At 32.2% G+C, this 20103-nt stretch overlaps 2 protein-coding genes across 8 annotated transcripts in view; one reads left to right on the forward strand and one right to left on the reverse strand.

Annotated features, from left to right (window-relative positions):
* Positions 1-974, forward strand: part of LOC139519656 (methyltransferase-like protein 27) — a 32858-nt gene extending 31884 nt beyond the window's left edge. For all 6 annotated transcript variants that reach the window (XM_071311862.1, XM_071311863.1, XM_071311861.1 and 3 more), the window contains exon 6: positions 331-974. In XM_071311862.1, the coding sequence (XP_071167963.1) occupies positions 331-515 (185 nt within the window). In that variant the 3' untranslated portion in view covers positions 516-974. The remainder of the gene's footprint in view (positions 1-330) is intronic.
* Positions 975-1392: 418 nt separating this feature from the next.
* Positions 1393-19422, reverse strand: LOC139519655 (galactoside alpha-(1,2)-fucosyltransferase 2-like). 2 transcript variants are annotated; one of them, XM_071311856.1, is made up of 4 exons: positions 19270-19419; positions 16145-16186; positions 5193-5260; positions 1393-3140 (listed from the first exon to the last, which is right to left on the reverse strand). In XM_071311856.1, exons 3-4 carry the CDS (start codon positions 5215-5217, stop codon positions 2185-2187), a joined length of 981 nt encoding a protein of 326 aa, XP_071167957.1. In that variant the 5' UTR covers positions 5218-5260; positions 16145-16186; positions 19270-19419; the 3' UTR covers positions 1393-2184. The 2 variants fall into 2 exon arrangements, with proteins under 2 accessions (XP_071167957.1, XP_071167958.1); XM_071311857.1 differs by lacking the exons at positions 1393-3140; positions 5193-5260 and adding an exon at positions 7725-12303 and having other exon boundaries at positions 19270-19422.
* Between the last annotated feature and the right edge of the window lie 681 nt (positions 19423-20103).

Here is a 20103-nt window from a genome sequence, read left to right on the forward strand (position 1 = left end):
ATAATGGTTTGTTGCGGAATGACGGACAAGGGTAAAACTATATGGCACCGACAACTTTGTTGCTCGGCCATAAAAACAGACAGTAACTGTAGACCTTCACATTCAAATGTAGGCGCTAAAACCCGAAATGATGCTAATTATTAGGAGTTTATATTCCATTTTGAAATCCGCGTATTTATACTCAAGACATGTAAACAAAAGTTCAATGGTATTGGTAAATCATTTACAGTGATGGACTATAACAAAAAATGTCAAAACAACGTCAAACACAAATAGATATACCGTAAGAATAAATCGCCTTGTTTTTAATTTAATTTCATCCTGTTGTAGGTGGTTTAGTTGTTATAGTTATGAGAGAAGAATATTTGGACTACGTTAAAGAATATAAAGACAGACTAGAGGTTCTGATGCAAGAATTAGAAGATGCGGGAAAATGGGAAAGCGTCTCAAGAGTTATCGTTCCTAATTATTCATTTGACAATAATGGTGTTATATTTAAATATAGAGTATGTTGATTTTTTAGGGACATCAACTATTGGGATTTTGTTGTTACTTTTTAAATTGCGGGTTTTATTTTTTTTGCAAAATTGACAAATGCAAACATGAATCTGATTTTCAATTTAAGATTGTTATGGGTTATTTGAATACATGGAGAATGATTCAGCAGATTAATATCTGATATCACTCAGATAAGGTGTTCCAGTATGCTTACACTTGTTCCGAATGAAGGCAGCTTAGAATGAAATCAAATATATGTTTATCAAGTAAATGAATCTCAATTGCATATATGATATATTGATTTTTATTTGTTTGTATAATGTTAATTTATATGTACAATGTTGCAGTAAAGGCCCCATGATGATACATTGATATCAGATGAATATATGAAGAGATAACAAGAGTATGATATATCCGTCAGCTGTGGTAAAATGTATCTAATATGCACTTTAAATGAATTAAAAATATTAAATCAAGCTGTCAATTGTTTATTTTTCATTTATTTGCCCGCCTGTTTAAGTTTTAACGCCATGACCATTATATTATTATACATGTATGTCTTATATTACTCATGATAACGAACGAACAAAAAACAAGTTTAATTTGATATTTCATTACTTATCAATTTCCAAATGGATATAATGCGTCATACATTTACAAGCCATATGACATATTATAAAAATCATTGAACAACATGATTCTCGTATAGAAAGTTGACCTAGAATTGTTGTGTGCCAATCTAAATATGGTTAACATAATTTATGTTATTAAATTTCTTAAACGTTTTGCAAAGACGATCTGAGTATCTACTTAAATACTCAGTATACTGATAAGTATAAAAAAACAAAAGATGTGGTATGATTGCCAATGAGACAACTCTCCACAAGAGACCAAAATGACACAGAATTTGACACAGAATGACACAGAAATTATTTGACACAAAATGACACAGAAATTATAAGAAGTAAAGGTATATGTTTTTGCACGAGAAACAAATATATATCAGTGAACCTTTATTGTTTAGACCATTTGCAAAGTTACAACAGGAACTATAAACGCTGCATATACATTTAAGGACATGATGCAATATAACTTAAAGACTAAAAAAATAACCGTTTTTCCATCATCTTACTTTTACAGTATGAAATTTGCTCATGGTTGAAGGTTGTACGATGACCTGCAGTTAATCACATCGTCTCACACAGACTGGACATACTAATTGATCCAAAAGATTATATAAAACCCGATAGACACCACACTGAACCTCACATTAGGTCTTCCTACAATTTCTACACGACTTGTGCATATAATATACATACTACAATTATATACAATTTTTACAAGAAAAATTCGAATACTTGAGACAGCATTTCCTCATTTGAAAGTTCAGGTAAAATTGAATACACACTAACGGGAATACAATCTGCACCAAACCTTAGAGTCAAAGTTATTCAAACGCAGGGGCAATTCCAGGAATTTTTTTTAAAGGGGTATAATGCTAGAAAACGATATATATATAAAACAAAACAAAAAATACTTTCTTTAATAGCAAACAATATTTTTTTCTTTCTTTCTAAAATTACCCCCCCCCCCCCCCTTATTTGTGGACTTTTGAAAAATAAATCATTGTTTAAACTACAAAAGAGTGTATAAATTTCGATATAAAATGAATCTACCACCTAGATTTTATTCCATGGCTATCCAACCTGGATAAAAATGATCAGAATAATTGGAATGAAACTGGGATGCGAACTCTGATCCCTGTACATACGGGTATTTATAATATATAGTTATCCCCCTTGTTAACCATGCTACCATCCAGCCGTATGTTCCAACTGTCATAATCGTATGGTTAGTCAACGATAATAATGCCATGTCTACAGGAGCCGAATTTCCTTCACTTATATAAACATCAGTCATTCCTGATAGCACACGTTTAGTCCATATAACTTCATTCGTGCACACTATAAAAAATGGATTAATAAATTTTTCTTTGAAATATTTCATCGCAGAGAATATATACTCTTTTGGTGCAATGTTATATCCATACCCTCCAAATGTTCGTGTATAATCTCCATTTCTTATGTGAACACCCACAATTACTTGATCTTGGGTTATTTTTATATTTTTCTGAGTCAGAATACTTCTCAGCTGATTTTGAGCCTCGGTCGTAATATTATCATTAAAAGTAAATAGTTTTCGTACTTTATTTTCGTTTTTTCTCCAATATTTCCAAGACTGGACGTAACCAATTATCGATAAATCGTTCAAAGGTAACCTGTCCATACCTTCGTCGTAACCACAGTTTTTATCATTCTCCCTCGTCCGGAAACACCAACATGTCTCACTGTTGTAACCATGGTCTTCAAAAGTATTAGAACTTATATCAAAGTATTGTGTTATCATATTGGTTCTTTGCACTATAAGCTGACTGTTTCTACTTTCCGCCATGGCATAACCAAATGCATACTGGAACATATGATTGGCTAACCCACCTACGAAATTTACGCAAAAAAAATTAGGTCGCGGCTTCCCAATTAAATCATTAAAAAGAATTTTTCCACACCGTGAAAAGTACAAGTATATGTAGTATACGCAAAATAATGCTGCTACTGTAAATAAGTATCGGATTGAAGTTTTTCCTGAAAAAAATAATAATTTAAGGTTAAATTAATCTGAAATCACCACCATATATATATATAGCAACAGGTTTTAACAAAGGAGCTCGAGGGAGTACCTGTCGTTTAACGGTGTTTGTTTCAAAGAGTATGTTATTGCTAAAAATTATGAGTCAACTAACTTACAGCACTGAGTTTCAGAAATTGTCTATTAATAAGATATGTATAGTATACTATAAAATTATGACACTGTGAATAAATAAAACAAGGACTACAAAACGTTCTTAATCTGCTATCAAAATCAATACTATATGTACCAATACTCTTGAAGAAAACATTCCTCAATCTAAACCAAAAAATAACCACTGGTGAGGTTCCCAACATTGACCAGACACATTAACACATGACAATGCTTGGGATATGAACCTTCTTCATTTGGTGCAAGTCAGAAAAGCATTGAACACTATTCCCAAAATAATGACTTTTGACGAAAAGAAAAACACCAACAGTGTCGGATCCAGAACTTTTCATAAGGGAAGGGGGCGCAGACTGACCTAAAAGAGGGGGGATGATCCCACAAAAGAGGGTGGCCCTATGAGGTCCAATCTACGAACAATACATAGAAAACTAAAAATTGGGCACCACGAACACCACCAAATATTGATAGTGAACTCATGCAGGTGCTCATCAGCAGTTCCTGTTCTTTAAATAAAGTTAAACCCTTCGAGCATCTCCTACTAAAATCAGATGATAAATATATCAAACAGAACGGGATTAGACAGTAAGTAAGAGCCAAAAGTTAATTGTTCTCTAACGATGTTTAAATTTCACAAAACATTCAGAACATACAAATCAAAATAAACATGAAGGAATTGAGTGAACTCAACAAGGAGTGAGATTAAGAGCGTCGAGGGGTAAGCTTCTTTTGAGACGTGACGGCGTCCAAACTAAAAGCAAGATACATGAAGAACGTAAGGCTACAAATAAATTATGTATGACTGCTGCCACATCAGCAATCAAGTAACACCATTAAAATAAATCGTTCATACAGATGAAATTGTACCGGTGACATTTTTAATTTGTAAAAGAGAATATCTGATTTCGTGGGTGTAGGTCTTATTAATAAATGTAACCAGTCATAAATTAATTCAAGTGTTTATATATATATGTTCGATCATCAATTAACCGTAGTCTAGGTAGGAACAGATGGTATCGAATTTGAGCATGGTTCGATACAAAAGATAATGAAACAATTGTTATAAAACTAAATCTACATGGCGTTTAGAAAATTCTATTGAATCCCCATGTTTGATTTAATATAAAATAACTATACTAATTTGGAAGCTATTTGTTTCAGAGATAGATTGAACAGTTTATATTGCCATTGATAAATTTACAGATGTTTATAGTCGAACTTCATCAAATTGCTTGATAAAATTTATTGCTTTGTGATCAATGAAAACTAGTTAAATCATCACATGTTTAAGCATAGAAAGTTACATTCTACGCAGGTTACAGCTTAATACGACCGCAGAAATCAAACCCTGAAAATTTTGGACAAGTATGGACACAACATTCAATCTTGATATAGCTCTGAGTTTGGATTGTGGTTAAATTTAACCCAGCTTAGCGGGTTTCTGACGATTGTGGTATAAGAAAATCCTTGGATTTTCCCACTTTCTTGGCCCCTGATTCCTGAACTGTTGTGACCACTTCACTGAAAATCAATATCACCTATTCTTTTTGAGGTATAGAACAATTTCATAGCGATCCATAAACTTATACACAAGTTATTGTCCTGAAACAAGAAAGACTTTATTCGTTTGCCCGATTAACCCCCTAAAATCAATCCTAACCTTTCTTTTTTGTATGGCACCTTAAGATCCGATTTCATGAAGATCCATACACTTATATGCATGGTATAATTGACTGGAAACGACAACGACGACGACGACATACCTTTAAACGACTGCAAAGATTAGGTGCATGGTTGAATAAAAACTGTCAACACACATTCTAATATAAACCCAAATATTGAATTTTCAATAGTATATTTAAACGCAGCTTTAAGCTTACCGTTTAATTTGATAGACATGTTCATAAACAACAATCAGTTTGGACTTGATCTTCAATCTGTTTTCTACCTAAAAGAATTTCTAAAATCATTGATACATCATGTATAGCGTGTTATGTATTTTAGTCAAATGATATCAGCAATAGACAACAAAGTTAAACTAAACCATTGTAGCTGTTACCGAATGTATTCTCTAAATTAGAGGCTCTAAAGAGCCTGTGTCGCTCATCTTGGTCTATGTGCATACATGTATTAAAAAAGGACACAGATGGATTCATGACAAAATTGCGTTTTGATGATGATGTGTTTGGAGATCTTATTTTACTGAACATTCTTGCTACTTACAATTTTCTCTATCTATAATAAACTTGGCCCTTTTAATAGTTACAGAGGAAAATATTTTGTAAAAATTTACAAAAATTACAAATTAATGAAAATTGTAAAAAATTCACTATAAAGGGCAATAACTCCTTAAGGGGTCAACTGACCATTTTGGTCATGATGACTTATTTGTAGATCTTACTTTGCTGAACATTATTGCTGTTTACAGTTTATCTCTATCTATAATTATAGTATTCAAGATAATAACCAATAACGATAAAATTTCTTTAAAAATTACCAATTTCGGGGCAGAAACCCAACAACCAGTTGTCCAATTCATCTGAAAAATTCAGGGCAGATAGATATTGACTTGATAAACAATTTAACTCTAAATGATTTGGTTTCAGAGTCATAAGCCATAATCTACATTTTCCCCCTATGTTCTATTTTTAGCCATGGCGCCCATCTTGGTTGGTTGGCTTGGTCACCGCACAAATTTTCTAAACAAGATACCCTAATAATGATTGTGGCCAAACTTGGTTAAATTTGGCCCAGTAGTTTCAGTGGAGAAGATTTTTGTAGAAGATTACACAAATTTACGAAAAATTGGTAAAAAATGACTATAAAGGGTAATAACTCCTCAAGGGGTCAACTGACCATTTTGGTGTTGTTGACTTATTTATAGATCTTACTTTACTGAACATTATTGCTGTTTACAGTTTATCTCTATGTATAATAGTATTCAAGATAATAACCAAAAACGGCAACATTTCCTTAAAATTACGAATTCAGGGATAGCAACCCAACAACAGGTTGTCCGATTCATCTGAAAATTTTATAGCAGATAGACCTTCACTTGTTAAACAGTTTAACCCCTCGTCAGATATGCTATAAATGCTTTGGTTTCAAGGTTATAAGCCAAAATCTACATTTTACCCCTATGTTCTATTTTTAGCCATGGCGGCCATCTTGGTTGGTTGGACGGGTCACCGGACACATTTTTAAACTACATACCCCAATGATGATTGTGGCCATGTTTGGTTAAATTTGGCCCAGCAGTTTCAGAGGAGAAGATTTTTGTAAAAGTTAACGACGACGACGACGACGACGACGATGACGATGTCGACGACGGACGACGGACGCAAAGTGATGAGAAAAGCTCACTTGGCCCTTAAGGCCAGGTGAGCTAAAAATGAGGATATAGTTTATATGTATTATATAAGTAATTATTTTTGGGTCACCTCTAAAATTAAAAACTTCACGCAGCTTAATTTTTCAATAGATCAGTTAATTAAGGGTTATATTCTCCAGGCAAACCAGTCTTAAAAAGTTTGCTCCTACATGTATACTCATTGGTTCTGAGTGATAAACGGAGGAGCTAATAACAAAGATATTATTTGGTTTATCCTGTCGGGGATCGAACCAAAGGCCTTCTGCACTAAAGGTCACGCTACAACAGTAACACCTAGCTAATGGATTTGAATAGAAAAAAATTATCAATTTTAAAATAGGTTTGAATGTCAGCTATTAGATTATAACAAATAAGGACTAAATGTCTGTAAGAATTCAAACAGGATACTCTGAAGAGTCTGATTTCGATGTATTCTATATACATGTGTCTATTATAGTTTTTATTCCCAGAAAAATCCAAAAATGCTAAAATGGGTAAAAATGGTCTATTATTGGATATAAATTATACAAGCAGTAAAATTATTATTTGGTCATTTGACTTATTTGTGGATACACGTAGTATATATCTTGCTAATTATTTTTGCTAATTAGTTTTTCTTGACGTTTTAAAAAGTTTACCAAGAGACTGTGGCACTCCCTCTCAGATAATTATTTTTGGAGTTATTTTTGGAGTAAAACCGTCATCTTGAGGTTAACACTGTCAGGAAACGATTGACAATATTCTATAATGAACTACAAATCTTTCGTAACGATTTCAATATGTCCAGTTTCTCTATCTATCTATAGAGATAACAAACAAAGAGCGGGGAAAAACAACGCGTAAGGACTTTTAACTCCAATGATACGTCAAATATGGCGATGTTGACCTTTTCGTGGATCTCATCTTGCTGATCATTTTTGGTGTTTATTCTGCCAATAAAGAAGTGTGCAAAAGCTGAAATACCCCGTCTGCTATACTAATGATGATTGGATTCATGTTGAAAGTCTTTAAGATAAAGAGTTTACCACAAGTATTACATATTATATATTTGCTGTATTTCAGTATACATTCCCTTATCAGGAATTAAATAAGGAATCAAATCCCTTTTCAAAAATCCTTGATCTGCCCCTACAAAGACATGATAGACAACAGAGGTTGAAAAATAAGAACAAGGTGTCTTAAATGGATATCTTGTTCCATGCAAGCTGTGGATTTACAAAGTAAAAAGACATTAACATGATTAAGGAAAGTTCAAGATGGATGATATTGAATTCCACTACTTCTTATTCCCATTTAGAAAATATTTTAGCACACAGGAAACAAAAAAGGCATTCATGCAATAAACATATAATACATAAAAGCTATTTATAAGGGAAACCACATGCAATGATGCATAATAAAATGTTAGTACATGTAGCACTTAATACACTAAATGCTAACTCTTAGTTCAAATTTTAACAATATATGAACATGTAAAAAATGGAATAGGAATACTGTAAGTTCATAAATTATTGCAAGGTTTTTATTAATGCCTATAATGTGACTTCTTGATTATTGCAATAATAAGACTTTGCATTCTTATATCAAACACATATACATGTATGTAAAGCTTTTCCTAAAATTGCAATAATTAAAGTTGCATTTTTGTTAATTTTTCAAAATTCGCCAAATAAATGCATGTAATAATTCAGATATTCATGATTATTTTGTGGAATATCTATCCAATTGCATGATCAACTGATGAAAAGGCTAGGGTGAAAAATGGGATTTCAGAAATTATAGCATACAAATTTTGCAATAAGCATTTAAAATGAAGTTTTTAATTAATGCAATACCATGTTTTTGCATAAATTGTACAATTTAGCATAATATTTTATAAAACTTATAAACATTTCTATTATGCCAAGGAAATCTAGAGACTATTTAAAACATGGTTAAGTACAAGTACATCATATAGATTTAAAAAATCTTTGGAATGGTATGAACATATGAACAAGTATTATTACTAAAAATCTAAGTCATATACACAAAGTGAAAGTCTTGAGCAAATATTTCCAGTTAATAAATATATTTGTCAGTACAATATCACATGATTTGTAAAATTAATTTAACTCCAGAAAAAAATATCATCCATTTTTGTACAGGTTAATATCGGTGTGGTAACATGTACATGACTTTATGAATAAAATACTAACCATCCATGACCCTCAATGGTTGTCTAGGTCATTCAACATCTCCTAGTAAATGTCTAAATAATTTTCTTAATCAACAAAATATATTTGGATTTCTAGTAAAACAAAGAAATGGACATTTTGGATTTTCTAAAAGTCGATCGACTTGTGATAGCAAAAATAAAAAAAAGTTAACTTTTCTCTCCAAAATTTCTTACGTACATAAAAGGAATACAACCAACTAATCACAAATTGTTTCGTTTCAGGATATCAATTCTTCACTCAAAAAAGTGTAAAATATATCTTTATACACATTAAATATGTATGCTAATACATATAGTCTGTTGGTTTGAATGTTACATGGAAAATATAAGAGCTGCATTTAAATTATAAATCATATTCCATATATATTTTCATTACTGCATCCCATTTGCGTAAAAAAACAAAATACAACACTTTATAAATTTAATGCATCTTAAGTGTTTTTCTTGGATGACATTTATAAGGATCACTCAAATACCAATATATGAAGCCAAGGAATGGATGTATGAGAACCAAAACAGTTAAAGGAAAAAATATGACAAAAAAAAAAAAAATACTTGTAGTAGCCTAATTCATCCAGGGTCAATTTTGCATTATATAACATATGTATAGGTCAATTACAGAATTCTGTGAACAATACTTGTCAATATTATATGATGTATTAACCATCAAACAATATCAGCCCTTGGGCCTTATTATTAATAAAGGTCTTTCTTTACATTTTTATATCAAAGCAAAAGAAATCACACTCATATATCAGTGTTTCAAGTCAAATTCATTATTTTCATACTTCAAACAAAAAGGTTAGGGGGTTTCAGATCAGAAAGGAAAACATCTTATATATTTTTTATTGAAATCTCATAAGGTTAGACAGATACCCTGGGTGATGCTATAAATATTCATCTAAATACATACAGAATCCTCTATAAAAATTGTCGTTTAGGTCATAGACCATTATGTAACAAAGCCTACAATTTTGTAAAGACAATTTTAAGTAAACTTTCAACTAATTAAGGCAGTTTAAAAACAAATAAATTAAAAGTAAAATTGTAAATAAACAAATTAACAAAATTCAAGTACAACTACTGACATTGAGGCTTGAAACATCAAAACTTATTTTCAAAACAAAATAAAAATACCCTTTCTGAAATCAAACAGTTTCTATAGTTATAACCACACAGAATAGTGAACATGGTCAATTTATAAATTTCTATAATTTTTTTAGTAATTTACAAATCATAGTGGTTTGCAGATTTTTTTTAGGATTACATAATATATATCCTGAATTTAATCACAAGATTAGGGAAATTATTATTCAAATATGTTACTGAAAGGATGATAACCTGTGGGAATATATTATTTACATATGTTATTGAACAGATTACCAACCCACTGTCACCATATCAGTATATTTAATGCAATATAGAAAATCTATATAACACAAAAAAAAAGACTATTAAATAGATAAAGGTTTAAACATAATAATCAATTCCAAAATACCAATAAATGTTCAATAAGCAAAAATATAATTATATATTGGAATGAAAAATATGAAAAATAAAATTACAGGTATAAAAAAATATATGTGCGAATGTAAAATTTCACATCTCCTCACCCTATATATATGAACCTTTGTGACATATCGCCACAGTGATTAATTATTTACAAAATTAATAGAACAAATCCCAGTTTAATATTGAAAGGTGCTGATCCAACTATTTTTAAGAAGACAGGTTCCAAACATATGTCCCTATTCAAAAGAATAATCAATTGATCGTAAAAAAAATGGGGTTAACAAGTTATTTTGTCAATAGATTTGAAATATTTTGACATTATTGCTATTTTGTGCATTTTTCCTTTGATCTTTTTTGTGATAATTTTTCATATCATGCTACTCGCTTGAGATGGAAAATTATCCCTAGAAACTAAGGAGAAACGTGGCGTTGCTAATGAAATTGACATGAAATTGACAACGTCATCATAGGTAAAATAGCAATCCAAGGTCTTTTGGGTTGTAGGATTAAAGCTTTAAAATTCAATATTTTTTAAATCAAAGCCTTAAAAAGTAAACAGAGTTTCTTTTGAATTCATCATTTCTTGAAACAAAAAGTGGAATTGGAGTTGACAGGAGTGGACTGCTCATGATGGGTAGGTAGAAGCAACTGAATCAAGATCAGCTGTTTGCAAAAAATTTTATATTAAAAATACCCCTATTTCTTACAATTACAATGTTTTAAACCTGTCAGACTGCTTCTATTAAAACATCTCAAGTTTTAATGCTGCTATGGTATGCATGATGATGTGATGCTGTATAAAATGATAAACTTTGATTATTGGAATGTGTTATGATTAAAACTATGGGTATAAAAGTCATCACATATTTTGGAATACAATTATAAAATTCAAATGATTTTATCATCAGATCTTAAATACCAATAAATAATCTCATATGCTCAACTCATTCCATTGCAATCCATCCAGGATAAAAATGATCCGAATAATTGGAATGAAATTGTTTAGAAAAATCAGATCCAATGACATAGGGATATTTGTAATGAATAGTTATTCCCCTTGTCAACCAAGATATAAACCAACCATAGGTACCTACAGTCATAACTGTATGATTTGTCAATGACAGTAGCGCCATATCTACAGATGCAGGATTGCCAGCTGGTGTTAAGTAAATATCCTTTTCTTTTCCAATAATCTGGGAAGTCCAATTTAAATCATTAGTGCAAACAATAAATAAAACTTTATTGAAACGATTCCTGAAAAAATCCATGGCATTTTTTAAATAACTTGCCGGAGCTAATCTGTATCCGAACTCAGCGAAATGTTTATTTGAATAATCGCCATTTCGAACATGAACCCCAATGAATGTTGTACCATCGTTGTAGGTGGCATTTCGTTTGGTCATTATATTACGTATTTGCTTATCAGCCATTTCAGATATCCATGGTTTAAATGTAAATGCTTTTCTAACTTCCTTTTCATATCGTATCCAGTATTTCCATGACTGAAAATAGCCTTTAAATGAAAGATCCTTAGAAGGTAATTTTTCGAATCTGCTATCATAACCACAATCAAGAATGTCTTCTTCTTGATGGGTGCAAATACCTGATCCGCTGTGGTACCTATGATCTTCAAAGGTATTTGGCGTTATATTGAAAATCTCTGTAAGCATCATATCTTTTGGTACAATATATTCTAGATTCCTTTGAATTGACATACTAAGACCAAATGCATACATAAACATTTGGTTTGCCATTCCACCGTGAAAGTCTACACATAAAAATTTGGGTCGATTTATTCCCATGCAATCTTGCCATAAAATTGTTCCACATCTTGTTAAGTAATGGTATGTATACAAACAGATACTTCCTAGTAAAACTCCAAGTACAACATTTCCTATTTAAAAATAAAATATTCAAATGCAACAACATACATGGTAGTACATGTTTGTGGTAAGAACCGTGAATAATTGTACCACCTTCCTCAACCTTATATACAGGTTCAATGCTCTTGTAAAACTAGAGGTTCTTAAGAGCCTCTGTCGCTCACCTTTGTCTATATGCATATCAAACAAAGAAAACAGATCGTCAGATCAATTCATGACAAAATTGTGTTTTGGTGATGGTGACGTGTTTGGAGATCTTGCTTTACTGAACATTCTTGCTACTTACAATTTTGTCTATCTATAATTAACTTGGCCCTTTAGTTCCAGAGGAAAATATTTTGTAAAAACTAATGAAAATTGTTAAAAATTGACAATAAAGGGAAATAACTCCTTAAGAGGTCAACTGACCATTTTGGTCATGTTGACTTATTTGTAGATCTTACTTTGCTGAACATTATTGCAGTTTACAGTCTATCTATAATATTATTCAAGAAAATAACCAAAAGCGGCAAAATTTCCTTAAAAATTACCAATTAGGGGTAGCAACACAACAACTAGTTGTCAAATTCATCTGAAAATTTCAGGGCAGATAGATATGGACTAGATAAACAATTTAACACCTTGTCAGATTTGCTCTAAATGCTTTGGTTTCAAAGTAATAAGCCAAAACCTACATTTTACCCTGATGTTCTATTTATAGCCATGTGGTCATCTTGGTTCGTTGGCCAGGTCACCAGACACATTTTTTAAACTAGAGACCCTAAGAATGATTGTGGCTAAGTTTGGTTAAGTTTGGCCCAGTAGTTTCAGAGAAGATTTTTGTAAAAGATTACAAAAATTTACGAAAAATTGGTGAAAAATGACTTTAAAGGGCAAGAACTCCTTCAGGGGTCAACTGACCATGTAGGTGATGTTTGACTTATTTGTAGATCTTACTTTGCTGAACATTATTGCTGTTTACAGTTTATCTCTATCTATAATAATATTCAAGGTCAAAACCAAAAACAGCAAAATTTCCTTAAAATTAACAATTCAGGGGCAGCAACCCAACAATCCGTTGTCCGATTCATTTGAAAATTTCAGAGCAGATAGATTTTCACTTAATAAACAATTTTACCCCCATGTCAGATATGCTCTAAATGCTTTGGTTTCAGAGTTATAAGCCAAAATCTACATTTTACCCCTATGTTCTATTTTTAGCCATGGCGGCCATCTTGGTTGGTTGGCCGGGTCACGCCACACATTTTTCAAACTAGATACCCCAGTGATGATTGTGGCCAAGTTTGGTTAAATTTGGCTAAGTAGTTTCAAAGGAGAAGATTTATGTAAAAGTTAAACGACACCGGAGGACACCGGACGCAAAGTGATGAGAAAAGCTCACTTGGCCCTTCGGGCCAGGTGAGCTAAAAACAGGTCCCTGGGCTCAGACACTTGTCTCAGATTTTTTTTTCTTTTCTATATACCTTATATTAACAAAAATCTGAGACAAATGCCTGTGTGCCTCAGGCATGGGACCCAATTTTTTCTTTTTTTTTTATTGTGAAAGATATTTTTTAAATTTTCCTTTTACATGTTTTAAACTAAACATTATTTCTCCTTATTTCATGTGCTGCACTTATTGAATCCATCCTGGAGTTTCTTTCTCCTCCCAACACATTTTTAAATATAAATAAATATAAAGGGAACATGCTTATTATACATATAAAAAACTGCCAATCTGACATGCAAACCAAAATTTTTTTAAATACATTACCATGCTACATGAGCATTTCCAGGGCCGTAACTAGGGTTCGGATTCAGGGGAGGCAGGGATTTGGGGCCGCCGATTGAGGCCTCTTAGAGAGAGCGGGTGCCCCCCCCCCCCCCCCCGCCGATTTTTTTTCTCGCAGTAAAATGGCTAAAAATTACCCGTTTTCCTTTGATTTACTAACTTTAAGAAACATCAGTATTGCTTGAACCTGGAAGCAATTTTTATGCAAAAACAAACTGAGATTGCTGTTCGGGGTAAGACAAGGCTCCGTCTTAAAGGCCGTTCTTTGACCTATAATTATTAACATTAAATACATTGTGACCGCGGATTTTGTTCTCAATATGGCTAAAAATCACCCGTTTTTTTCGATTTCCTAACTTGAAGCAATTTTTATACCAACAATTATTATCTGTATTTAAAGATATTTTTGTTAGAAATCAAACTGGTAAGTTAAAAAACATAAAGCAAGATCATAGAAAGCAATATTTTTTTTGTCGAGGACCTTGAATTTTAATATTGTTGAAAGCTGAACAGACATGTATATAACTACAACCAGGGACTTTCTAAACTAGTATATACTTAGTTTAGAAAGTCTCTGCTTCAACAAATGGGAGTGTTTAACTACTAAGGCATTGACCATAATGTTCTCGTACGATCGGCCGGGAGAAAAAAATGACACAACAGCTGATTTAGCCGGTAACGAATTTCCAATATCATAAAAGATTCACAATACAAAGGGAACTTCCTCTGCTTAATGGAGCCCCCAATATAAATGTGAATAGTTAAGTTTTATTTAAAATTGTCGAAAGCAAAGTTTCATATGTGTTCTCGTACGAATACTGAATAACAGACGGACGGCCACAAGAAAAATAAAATACTGAAACGGTTCACTTTCGGTAAAAAATACGGAAAATGACAGATATATCACGTATCATGATAACACTGTTAAAACTGTAAACTTGTGTTGTTTATAATATAAGTTAAAGTTCTTCGTGTACATATTGTCAATATTTCATTTTACTACTTCAAAAAACAAATTTTGGTGTCGAAAATTCAGGGGAGGCAGTTGCCTCGCCTGCCTCATAGGCAGTTACGGCCCTGATTTCATAATTTTTACAGTGATAATTATTTAAACAAAACTGTTCATGACTATTTGATAATTTATATAGTGATCATTTGAATACTAGGCAAAATAGTTCATGAGTATTTGATAATTCTTGGTAGGGCATATTAATTTTGAAAATTTCACAGAATTGCAGAAAGTTTAATTTTAAATTGGAAATTATTGTTTCCACCTTAGGAAAACTTTCAGAACTAATTATCCTAAATGTTCAACCTTTGAGTAAAGTATTGTCAAATATAATAAAATCAATTCAAATTATAGACAGAATTTGCTGGGTTTTTTTTTCTCTATTTGTTAAACAATTTATTTGTTTTTGTGAATGTTTTAAATTCTTGACAGTTACAAGGGAGACAACTGCAAAATAATATTTTCACATGGAATCATCAGAACTGAAAAAAGATTCACAAAATTCTAATTGATTCTATAAGCTCTGACTACATGTACATGTTATAAGGAGGATTTGTTTTTAGATGATTAAAAACCTTTTTTCTCTTATTCATCTATGCATTGTTACAAATGTAAATTAAAAGCCAAAAAAATGTCCTACTAAATGGAAAGACTTTGTCATGATAATCAGAATACCTGTAGGTTAAAGGTGGCAATTAATGGTTAAAAGTATGGATCTAAACAGTTTTTGCATTAAGTAACTTATTATGAACACATCATGATCCCCCATCCCTTAAACAAACCCATAAATGTTATAGAAAACTATGGTATTTATCAGGCAGCAAAAAATAAAATGGTTTATGTATATAATTAGTACTATATTGTAAGTAGACCCAAGAATCAATTTTAAATGTAATGATTTTTTGTACATAGATACAAGAAGATGTGGTATGAGTGCCAATGCTACAACTCTCCATCCAAGTCACAATTTGTAAAACTATTCAAACATACATTGATTATACTGGGTTTTTTTTAAATACTGTCTAAATTGAACTAATTATTTGTCTTCAATACAAAAAATATCTTTACTTACTTATTTTCCACTTAACAGCACCAGCCATTGCTTCTCATTACACTGAAAATAAAATGAAATCTTGATGTAAATATTTTTTGTGTCATTTTAATTTTTGCTGATTTTTTCCAATTGCTTCCAAAAATGTATAACATGAATAACTTTTTTTTCAATTTATAATTTAAGGAAAACATGTAAAACAATGTATTGAACAAGTTGATTGTGGTTTTCGACTTGCCTGTCAATTACGTTCTCCATGAAACTAACGTAAACATTGCAAATTGTTGTACGAACATTGCTTCAAAGACAAATGCCGACTGGCTGATTCTATTTGACTGAATTAATGTTGATGATCATTAATTATAATGACCCATCCTATAAACCAATTAGCAGTAGCAACAGATTATGACACCTGTTGTAACCGTTGTTTAGTTTGGGGTTTTAAACTTGTTGCCAGGTAAATTTCGTAAAATTTTCATGTAATTGGCGGATCATATCAAAGGGAACAAAATAATATGAAATCCATCTTCAAAAAGGCAGGGCGCCCTGGAAACTGTAAAAAGGGCACAGGGCAGTACTCAGGAAAGGGCGGGCAGACCTCCCTGTAAAAAGGGCCTAGCTGAAACACTGATATACATAGATGTCCATTTTAAAAACTCACTACTTTGTTTACTATGTATCGACAATAAATAAAACTTTGATTTGATTTGATAGATATACATGATATACATGACTCAAGTAGATTTAACCAAAAGTTTGTTAATGTGCATAGAATGCATTCATACCTGTCAACCTGTGACGATGAAAATGCAGGTCATGACCTGCATTGAAGAATCAAATCTCAGGTCTTAACGCGTAAAAACTTTTTCGAGCTGAATTTCAGTATTTATGGTGCATTTTTCTTACAATGTAAATCAAAGTTACCAAAACATCAATGCATGTTTACTTGGTTAAGTCATTTTAAATCTTATTAATTATTTTTTCATTGCACTTTTAAACATTTTTTTATGTTCTTTACTTTTTCTCACCTCAAACATCAAATACTACACCAGTCAGAGCTCAGACATAAACAAGTCGATTTCTGTTTTTGACTTAAAGAAGTCAAAACATGTATTTATTATAAAAATGTGTTTTCAATTTTAGACTTATCTAAGTCACAAAATGACAGACTTGTTTAGGTCTATTTATGTTGATGAAAAAACTTAACTTGACTTGGTGGCCAAAGTACACCACCTATGACAGCAAAAACCTGTCTGAGAGTTCACAGGGGCTTGAGCTATCTATATTTAATTATCTAATTGAACATCCTTACTAAACACAGATGTTTTACCTCATTAAGTGTTGATCCTGGTGGTTGCATTGTAAGGTTATATTAATTAACATGATTCCCCCATTTTTTAGCCTCTCATTCATATTTTTCTTTAGAAAACAAAGCATTGGTTTTCAATGTTGTCATTATTTGATTTAGATGCATGACCTTTTTATAAATATGCGTGGGTCTTGAAGTTAACCAATTTTGGTAACTTATCGACTTGTAGTAGTCGATATTTGCAACTTTTTGATTCTGGTCAATCATTTCGTGCTTAACAATATTTGACTTTTTAAAGTCGTATTTTGTCTTGCATTAAAGGGAGACAAATCCTAAAACTTACAAATTTAGACCTCTATGAGTCAAAAGCAGATTCAGACTTATTTATGTCTGAGCTCTGACTGTACACCATATTTTTCTAAAGTAATTTTTAAATGTTTGAGACCTCTGGCTATTAAGCCTTAAAAACATATCATCATAATATTTAAAAGGAAATTAGACTATGATAAAATATAGTAATACAGTTAAAGGAAGTATAGATGAAAAAAATAATTTTCAACTTTTTATTTAAAATTGTATAAAGGTATAAAAATAATGAAAAGTTATTTTTCAATATGTATTTGAATTTTATTTTTTTATGATTTAATCTTTTTCACCCAAAAAGCGTAAAAATAAGGAATAATTTTGAATGGTGGCAAAAAAGGGGAAGTAACTCTAGTTGAAATATGTTTGTAAAATAAGTGCAATTTATTTACGACCTAAAGCTAAGGTAATTGGTGTTAATTAACAGTGACCAAAGCTGTCAAGTGAAGCCATGCACTTAATGGGTCACTTAATTTGACAGTTTACACAGTTAGATGAACTTCCTGTTCATGGAAGAATTACGAATTTGTCGGTATTTCAAAGGAATATTACTTATGAAATCAATCTCAAGGCTGAGAAATACGGCTGAAAACGGGTCATTTTCGGAATTCCCGGGTTATTCAATGACCCGGCGGGTGTCCCGGGTGATCCCTAAGAATTGTGAAAATCTCGGGTCACACCCGCAGAATACGGGTCAGTTGACAGGTATGTGCATTTTTTTTTTCATTTTGCGATCAATATCCTTCTATCAGCTGTGAGGTCATAGGTCCATAGTCATTATCTTAAGAATCTGGATTTCGGTCATAGCTGGTACCGTTGCTATTGGTAAAAGTTAAATATTGCCGATGAGGGAAGTGACTGAAAGCGAGTACCATAAACAACAGGACAACTAGATTTCGCTTTTGACAGTCAGGTTAAGGGAAGTAAAGGCCAGGAAAGCAGCTTTGTTGCCCCAGTAGTATTGTAGTTTGAGCCTTGTATTAACAGGTAAATTATTTCTATACTTCCCTACAGAATGACGATTCTGAAAGTGCCGAAACTTTTAATAGAGTAGGGCTACAGGCGTGCCTTCTATCTAGTTAGTGACATCTTAAAGAGAGAGCCATATCTCTTGTACGTTAAAGAAACCTTGTAGATTTCCAAAAAGAGTAGGCTAATGCCGCTACAAGGCAGCACTCGCACCCGCAAAGTGAAAGGGATTAATATAAGTTGCAAAATTTGTTTCCCAATCTACTATAAACATAATAAATAAATACGTTTAAACTAAAGGCAAGCAAAATTTGACGATCTTTTTCAGTGGTGGGGAAAGACATGATTCCAGAAATGTATTACAAGGGATAGTAGATCTTGCCATGGATATAAAACAAGTGCTAGGAATGTGTTTCTCGTGTCAGTGTAACATGTGTAAAACTGGAACATCATCATGATCATAATTGATGAGAAGAACACAGCTGATACAAGATCTGTCTCTTACCTTTATAAAAATATTTTCCTTTCTTTTGTTTAAATCAAATGTTTCCAAGGAAAAAATTAATCTTAAACTGTTTAATTATTTTTTTACGCGTTAAAACAAGTTGTCCATGCCGCAAGGCAACCGTCAATAAAAAATAAATTAACAGGAAACGGTGGAATAAATGGAATTTTAGAAAGTATTCAGGAAATGAGCTCGAAAATCCGGAAAATATTATATCATCTAAAAGACAAGATTTTTTATATTACCATAGACGGATCCAGGGGGGGGCCCTGGGGGGCCCGCCACCCCCCCCCCCTTTCGTGGGAAAAATTTGGTTGATTATATAGGGAATCACTGAAGCATGACTGGAGAGGGGCCCCCCCTTAGGTCAGTCAGAGGGCCCCCCCTTAGGAAAAGTTCTGGATCCGCCACTGATTACAAATTAGGACACGCCGTTCCTAGGAGGGGCATAGACATTTAACAAATATTTTTTATGTAAATAAAAAAAACAGTATTTTATAATACACATTACATATTGATATAGAATGATGCAGATAATATGTTAAATTTTAATAAATAAGTCAACTCCGACTTGATTTTAACACATACCTCCTCGTATTTGATTGCATAGAAAAGACATAAAAGGTCATTAATGTAACAAGAGTTCAAGTCTGTTCACAGCAAATAACGTGCACCACAGTACGTACCAGGTTTTAAGAAAAGTGGTAAAGTTTCCCTACTGCAACAGACACCAATTAAGGGGCGGTGCCGCCAACTTGAGGACCAAGACAGACAAAAGAGACTAAGTCCACAAGTACAAAGAGAAATCAGACAAGCCAATAAGAAAAACATGAA

This window comes from Mytilus edulis, chromosome 4 (genome assembly GCF_963676685.1).
Source record: "Mytilus edulis chromosome 4, xbMytEdul2.2, whole genome shotgun sequence".
NCBI lineage: Eukaryota > Metazoa > Mollusca > Bivalvia > Mytilida > Mytilidae > Mytilus > Mytilus edulis.

What these genes read in the sequence shown, in the direction of transcription:
- LOC139519655 (XM_071311856.1), bottom strand. Translation starts at nt 5,217, where the DNA reads ATGAACATGTCTATCAAATTAAACG. An exon ending in CATGTCTATCAAATTAAACG is followed by an intron (nt 3,141 to 5,192) that starts GTAAGCTTAAAG and finishes TATTTTTTTCAG; the next exon opens with GAAAAACTTCAATCCGATAC.